This window comes from Cibotium barometz, chromosome 7 (assembly GCF_041138505.1).
Source record: "Cibotium barometz isolate CiBa-2024 chromosome 7, ASM4113850v1, whole genome shotgun sequence".
NCBI classification, from domain to species: domain Eukaryota; kingdom Viridiplantae; phylum Streptophyta; class Polypodiopsida; order Cyatheales; family Cibotiaceae; genus Cibotium; species Cibotium barometz.
The window spans coordinates 39,868,094-39,876,060 of record NC_141052.1 but is presented as its reverse complement, the minus strand read 5'-3'; the positions used below and the strand labels follow the sequence as shown (position 1 = coordinate 39,876,060).

General features: G+C 42.8%; 1 protein-coding gene across 1 annotated transcript; it reads left to right on the top strand.

The window, feature by feature from the left end:
• Window positions 1–2,471: 2,471 nt before the first annotated feature.
• LOC147636996 (pentatricopeptide repeat-containing protein At2g39620-like) lies at window positions 2,472–7,148 on the top strand. Its single transcript, XM_086800596.1, has one exon. It carries the CDS (start codon window positions 2,693–2,695, stop codon window positions 5,657–5,659), a length of 2,967 nt encoding a protein of 988 aa, XP_086656722.1. The 5' UTR covers window positions 2,472–2,692; the 3' UTR covers window positions 5,660–7,148.
• The last annotated feature ends 819 nt before the right edge of the window (window positions 7,149–7,967 follow it).

Here is a 7,967-nt window from a genome sequence, read left to right as displayed (position 1 = left end):
GATACCCTTAACAAGTATAAGAAAGAGTGGGAGACAGCTATAGCATGCCTTGAAGGTTTGAGGGCTTCTCATCTCTACAAGCGATGGTGCAGACTCTTCCGTGTATGCTTCGTAACTCCATGTGATAATGCATAGCTTGTACCATATGTGTGCTGAATGGTCTTTGATGAATGTGTGTAGAAAGACGCAATTGGTCATGCCTATACGCAAGACGAGTATGATTATGCTATTAGTATATTCTCAATGCCCGTCTCTCAACATGTATCTCACATCTATGTTTGGTGCACATTTGTAAAGGCCCCCATTATGTGAGGAGAAGACACTGGTGCACGTGTCTTTGGTGGACATTAGTTTTACCAAATTATTTAGTACATTGAGAGGGATTTTATTTGGAATTTTGGGTAAACCAAAGGGTACCCACTTTCAATGTTATGTGCATATACCAGATGCATTTAGGAAGAAGCTTCACATGCCAAAAGCAAGAAGTGTATCTTTCTTAGATACAGTTAAAAGTTAAAGGCTTATTAACTCTATGATCTAGAGGTGAAGAAGATAATCACCAGCCAAGATGTGGTGTTTGTGGAGCAGCCACACTTAATGGAGGAGACAAGTCCATCCACTCTATCATTAGCTAAAGAAATAATCCACCATGAGCCCAACCCACTAGCTAGATTTCCTCTTAAGGAGGAGGAGCTTTCAGAGGATGAAGACTCTCACACAACAGCTTGCTGCTACACCACACAGAAAGCCACTTTCAAAGTGGGCACAACAACTCTTTGATGATCATAACGCAGTACCTGAGCTGCCAGAATATTCAGTAGATGGGCCACGTAGATCAAGGAGAATAGAGGACTAGAGAAGAGCATTTAATCTCATTGTCAACATGGCCTTAATGGTTGGGATAAATGGGAACATTGAAGGAGCCAATCACCTTAGATGAAGCCTTAGCACATCCAAAGTAGAGAGCCACGATGCAGTCTGAGTATGATAGCATCATAAAAAATAATACCTAGGAGCTAGTTGACAGACCACCAAACAAAAAGGTAATTGGTATTAAATGGGTTTGGAAAGCTAAGTATAAGGATGATGGCTCACTTGAAAAATATAAATCTAGGTTGGTTGCATAGGGATTTTCATAGGTGGAGGGTTTCGATTTTGCTGAAATCTTTGCTCCCACAGCTCGCATAACAACTATCAAGGCGGTACTTAAGTGCCTTGGCTACTCATAAATAGAGGCTTGTTTTTCACATGGATGTTAAATCAACATTTTTGAACGGACATCTCAAGGATTAGGTATATGTAGCTCAGCACCAGGTTTTGAGATGCCCGAATCAGAAAACAAAGTTTGCAGGCTGAAGAAGGCATTGTACAAGTTGAAACAGGTGCCAAGGGCATGGTAAATGATAGAACAATTTTTCAAAAGACTAGGTTTACTTAAAGTGCTTATGATGCTAATTTCTATGTTTTAAAAAAGCATGGCAACATTGCTTTCGTTGTTCTGTATGTAGATGACTTGAACATCACAGGTAACAATGAAGAAATGATCTAACATTGCTTTGGTTGTTCTGTATGTAGATGACTTGAACATCATAGGTAACAATGAAGAAATGATCTAACAGACAATGGATATGCTGAGCCATGAGTTTGAGATGACAGACTTAGGGATTGAGGTTAGGTAGGCGTTAGGTAAGGTCTTCATATTGTAGCAGAAGTATGCTTAGGAGATTCTCATAGCATTTGGGATGACCGACTATAAACCTATGTCAGCACATATGGAGGTGAACATGAAGCTTTCTGCAGAAGATTCTTCACCATTAGTAAGCATTAAGAAGTATAGGAAGCTAGTGGGGAGTTTAATTTTTCTTGACTTGATATCAGCTTCACAGTTGGTGTTTTGAGCAAGTATTCAACAAGCCACATGAATACACAATCTTTCCAAAAATCCAAACCCATATAAGCCATAACGTTTGGTTTTCGCTTCATGTACAATTAAAAAACACTAAACCAACATTTGACTCTATGAAAAGTAGCTCTTTTTCCAGAGGACTAAAAAGTAGCTCTTTTAATAACATTGTAATTTTAAAAAGACTATGCTAATATATTGACAACACAACGTAAAAATAACTTTTTTATAATGTGAAATAGAATAAAGCAACATCCATATCTTAAAATGATGTTATTATCTTGGCTGTGTGGAGAGAGAGAACTGACAGGGGACCTGCAAAATAACACGTGCCCCCCCTTCTATTAAAAGAAGGTGGCCAGATTCTTAAAAAAAAACATTAGAGAAAACCACAAATGAAGCATTTTGATTATATTTAATGGAAATGAAAATGCGGAAAAATAATTTGGTGTAATCATTGAATGCTTTGAGCACATTTTATTGGGTGTGTGGGAAAAGGCTCTAAGAGCTCCCCAACAAAGCCTTGATTTCATTTTTAAGAAATCTGCAAAATTAGAGCTTAAAAATCTACAAATTCTGGTAAAATGGTTGAGGAAACCATGCCCGTGTTCATGAACCTGATGACGACCTGCAGAGAAGTCTGGTGGCACTTGGTTTGCTATGCTCGATGAATCTCATCGCCTGTCGAGAACGCACCCTTTGCCGCCCCTGTAAAGCTTGAGACACTGAAAGCCTTACCCTGATGAAGGGTCAGAATTGCATAGTGGGCGTACGGCAATAGCATAAGACATGTTGACTGTAGAGGAGGCACTTCAATCTCTGGAGTGCATAAATGGGCTGCCCTCTGTAGATAGCTTCATCTGCACTTTGCAGAAGTGCAGAGAAGAAAAAAGTTTTCTCTACGCTAATCGCATGCATTTGCGCATGTGCCATTGTGGCCTTGAAGCTCACAAAAACCTTGGCAACTACCTTGTCCCACTGTTTGTGGATTGTGGGAGTGTGCCCAAAGCACAGCAGGTTTTTAGGCAGTTGGCTGATTGCAGTGAGCATTCTTGGACTTCTCTCATTCAAGGATTCAATGAATGTGGAGAGTCGCAGCATGCAGTCAACCTGTACCAGGAAATGCTCGATGATGGCGTCTGCCCTAGTATGTTCACATTTACAGCCCTGCTGAAAGCATGTGCTAGGCTGAAGTGCATTAAAAAAGGCCAAGAAGTTCATGCTGAGGTCACAAAAAGGGGCTTTGAGAGAGATCTATCCGTTGGAAATACATTGGTGGATATGTATGCCAAATGTGGCTTCCTTGCCGAATCACAGGAAGCGTTCGATGACCTACTTCTTCGAGATGTTTTCTCATGGACAGCTCTGGCCGCAGGATATGCTGACCTCGGTTATCCGGAGGAAGCACTTAATTATTTTGAACAGATGCAACAGGAGGGCGTGTCTCCTAATGCGGTGACCTACCTTTGCAGTTTAAAAGCTTGTGGCAGCTTGGGTGCCATAGACAAGGGGCGCCTACTGCACTCTGAGATCGCCATAAATGGTTTTGAAAGTGTTCCCTTTGTCGGAAGGGCTTTGGTGGGCATGTATGTAAAGTGTGGCTCACTTGCACAAGCACAGGAAGCATTTGATGAGCAGTCTGTTCGAGATGTCGTCTTGTGGAACTCATTACTTGCGGGATATGCTGAACATGGGCATGGTGAAATAGCTCTGAACTGTTGGGAGCAGATGAAATTGGAAAATCTCTCTCCAGATGCTGCCACATTTGTTGGCATCTTAAAAGCTTGCAGCAGCATAAGTGCCATAGAGAGGGGACAAGAGATACATGCTGATTGTGTCTGCAAGGGGTTGGGATCAGATCCTTATGTCAGCAGCACTTTGGTGGACATGTATGTCAAGTGCGGTTGCCTTGCAGAAGCACAAGAAGTGTTCAATGAACTGCCAGTTCGCGACGTAGTTTTGTGGACTGGGCTGATTGCAGGTTATGCTGAGCATGGGCTTGGCGAGGAAGCATTGAACTGTTTGGAACACATGTATCTCGATGGTGTTTCTCCGAATTCTGTCACATTTGCTTGCAGCTTGAAAGCTTGTGGCAGTGTAGGAGCCAGACACAGGGGTCAAGAAATCCACATCGAAGCTGTCAAGAAGGGATTTGAAAGTGATCTTATTATCTGTGGGAGTTTGGTTGATTTGTATGCTAAGTGTGGCTTACTAGCAGAAGCACAAGAACTGTTTGATGGGCTTCCACTTCAAGATGTAGTCTCATGGAACATATTGATTGCGGGATATGTTGAACATGGGCTTTGTGAGGAGGGGCTCAAGTGTTTCCAACAGATGCAACTAGAGGACATTCCTCCAAGTGCTGTCACCTTGGTGTCTACTTTGAAAGCATGTGGTGGCATGGGAGACTTAGAGGTGGGCCAAAAGGTACATGTTGATATTGTCAAACAGGGAATTGAGACAGATTCAGTTATTGGCAACATTCTGGTCGATATGTATGCAAAGTGTGACTCACTTGCAGAAGCAGAAGAGGTATTTAACAAGTTGCCTGTTCGAGATATGGTCTCATGGACTGCATTGATTCAAGGGTATGCTAATCAGGGCCTTGGCGACAAAGCAATTACCTATTTGGAGCAGATGCAATTAGAGGGTGTGTCTCCAGATATCGTCACATTTGTGTGCAGCTTGCAAGCATGTAGCAGCATAGGAGCCATAGGTAGAGGTCAAGAAATACATATTGAGATGGCTAAACAGGGGCTTGAAAGAGATCGGTTAGCTGGGAATACGTTGGTGGACATGTATGCTAAGTTTGGCTTACTTGTAGAAGCCTGGACTGTGTTTGATAAGGTGCTGGTCCGAGATGTGGTCTCATGGAACACACTTATACAAGGGTATGCTGAACAGGGGATGGCTGAGGAAGCGCTGAATTGTTTTCAACAGATGCAGCTGGAGGGTCTGTCTCCAGACTTTGTCTCATGGAGCGCGGTGATGCTTGGCTATGTGGAGCAAGAAGAAACCGCAAAAGCTTTTGAAATTTATGCACAAATGCAAGAGCAAGGCATGACACCAAATAATCTAATCTTTGTGAATCTCTTGATGTCATGTGGCAACACAACAGCGCTGCAAAGTGGCAGAAGGCTTCATTCTCAAATACACAAAGTGAACACAATTGAGGCAATTGAAGTCAATCTTGCAACCAATCTAATCGACTTGTATGGTAAATGTGGCAGCATGGAAGATGCTCAGCAGGTCTTTGATGTAATGCCCAAAAGGGACCTTGTGGCATGGAATGCATTGGTTACAGGATATGCTCGTGAAGGAAAGAGTGACCTTGTTTTCTGTTTATATGAGAGGATGAAAGAGGAAGGCTTAGAGCCAAATGAAATCACATGTCTTAGTCTTCTCTCTGCATGCCGACATGCAGGCCTGGTGGACAAAGGCTGGAAGTGCTTTGAGGCTATGATCAAAGAGCTTGGTATTGCTCCAACCATGAAGCACTATACGTGTACTATTGACCTCCTTGGTCGTGCAGGCCGATTGGATGAGATTGTGGCCTTGATGGAAGAGATGCCTTTCCACCCGAATATTGTGACATGGCATACTGTTATGAGTGCTTGCCAAAAGTATGGTGATCTAGAGCTTGGAAGACAGGCCTTTGAATGTGCAAGGAGGCTTGGTGAAAAGCATGCTGGAGCATACATCTTCATGTCCAACATCTATGCAGATGCTATTGTAGAAGCAGGTGACACAGACTGAGATGATGAGAGACAGGTACATGAAAGCAGATGAAGCAAAAATCTTATCCATTTGTGGAGCAATAGGAGTTTTGAAAGCCAGTAGGAATGATCAGTAGACTCAGAGACTTGGGCATCGCTTGGGTATCCGAGGTTTGATGATAAGTCTGTTGTGTGTAATTGCTCCATAGGAAGCAGTGCCTGGGAGATGGCTAGGGAGATGGGGATTGTCTAGGTCCATGGAGAAGATGGTGCCTTAAAGATTGTAAGACTACTGATGCAATGAAAGTGTGAACAGAGATAGGTGCACAGCAGAAGCCTTGCAGCACAGAATCATTGACAGAAAACCCCATTGCTGCAGTATGAATGTACAACTGAATGTTTTATTATACAGGAGGTTGATCAATCTCTGCTAATTTCAATCAGTAACCCGGCTGGTCCTGTGCAAACAGTGGTTGCAGATGGGCCTCTCACTTCTTCCAATCGCCTTGGAGATTGCTCACTGAAGAGGACTTGCAGATTACTTGTTTATGAAGGGAACTAGGAGCATATATTTATAGGGCGCCATGGGGCTGGGTGTTGGCATGCTGTCCTAGCCGACCTGCTGCCCTACCTGACTCACAATCCCCGACCAGCCCAACCAGTGAGCTCACTGTGCAGGTGGGTCACATTCTCCTTTACTGACAGTGCAACTCAGTTGCCTGGCCTCTTGATAAGCTCTCAACAACAGGCAGGACTTGTCCGTGAACTGTGTCTCGTCAAAACAAACTGCCTATTGATCGCATAATCCTTAAAACTCGAGAAGGTACTGGAGTTGCTTGCAACAAGAGCCTCGTTCGCATTTGTCAAGAACCACCTGTACCGGCATCAACTGTAACTTGGTTGAACACAAAACTAATCAATACACTTAAATACACTAAGATTTGATGGACACGTGCTCAGTACAAGAAGCAATTTGCTGAATTGACAAGAGACACAGAATGAGCCGGAACGGCCGGCCCTTTCCTCAAATAAAGTATATTGATCTTGGGAGAATCAAGTACATAGTGTCATGGGCATTTTTGGCCAGATTTTCATCATATGGATACAGTATTGCAAACAAGTGGTTGTCGGTATAGACTTGCAACGTAGACTACCCTCTCAAGTGCCCATGTTCCCTACCATGTGCTCTCTATTATTCCACCAAGACATGGTAACAACAATTTGCAAGAGAGCACGTCGGACAAGAGAACACTACATAGGGTATGTGATCTTGTAATCTGGTTTCTCTCTCCTGCTACTTGCTTCCATATTTAAGCATTAAAGCTTACCAATTGCAAGTAGAGTCGATGGTAGCGGAAGTCTTCGCGATGGAAGTGCATGGAGTGTTGAAATCTTCGATTTGTCGTAATTCTTCGCGACAAAAGTCTTCAAGAGGATGAAAGGAACCCTGGGAAAGTTTCCCTTATGGTTCAACTTGAGAAAGGAAGGTGAAATTAGAGTTTTCAGCAAAAAGACTAAAAATTACAGCAAGAAAGAGAGTTGTTTTGTTGAATTTCAGTCATTAGAAGTGTGTAGGAGAGTTGAAAGCTAAGAAACATCTTAGTAAGCTTGGATATGGAGTTGGGGAAGAGAAAGTGCAGAAAATACAGCTCAAAAGTTCTCATGAAGGAGACCTTCTTTTAGAGAGAGAGAGAAGAGTGGGATGGTGAGTTGTCCACTCTAGGTGGCAGATAGGTGCTTTGTGGAGCAAGCTAGAACACACATGGTTGGTTACTCTTTTTATAGAAAGGGGATAAGATCAGGGCGGTAGATATTGGATTTTGTCCACCTCGGGATATCAGTGTGTGAACACCGGGTTGGTCATAATTTATAAGTGAGTTTTGGTTGTCCAAAACTTAATGACATGTGTACACACTTACTTATAAATTAGTGTTAACTCCTAAGGCTAGGTTTATGACCAATACTTATCACCTGTCATATGCTACATAACCATGTCAGCAGACAGTTTCACACGCATGGTTCACGGGCAGGTGTTTCCTTACGCGGAACTACACATTGGTTAAGCAAGCATGAAAACACTATGCAATTTCAATTGCAAGCAAGCACATAAAGCAATGCAACATTGGTATGGAGAATCTTCATTTATGAGATTATACCAAAATAGACATGCTCCAGACAAGTAGACGAGGTACCAAGCCCAATGGAACACCAATCCATCAGGCATTTCGAGCATGTATACAGAGGCACAAGTTCCAACGGAAAGCCAAGTCCACAATATCACATAAGTGGCATCAATCCTCGACATATACAACTACCATGGATACCTGTCCAATGTACATACATGATGA

Bases quoted from the DNA above. Each gene is read 5' to 3' on its own strand.
- LOC147636996 (XM_086800596.1), top strand. From the start codon at position 2,693: ATGTTGACTGTAGAGGAGGCACTTCAATCTCTGGAGTGCATAAATGGG.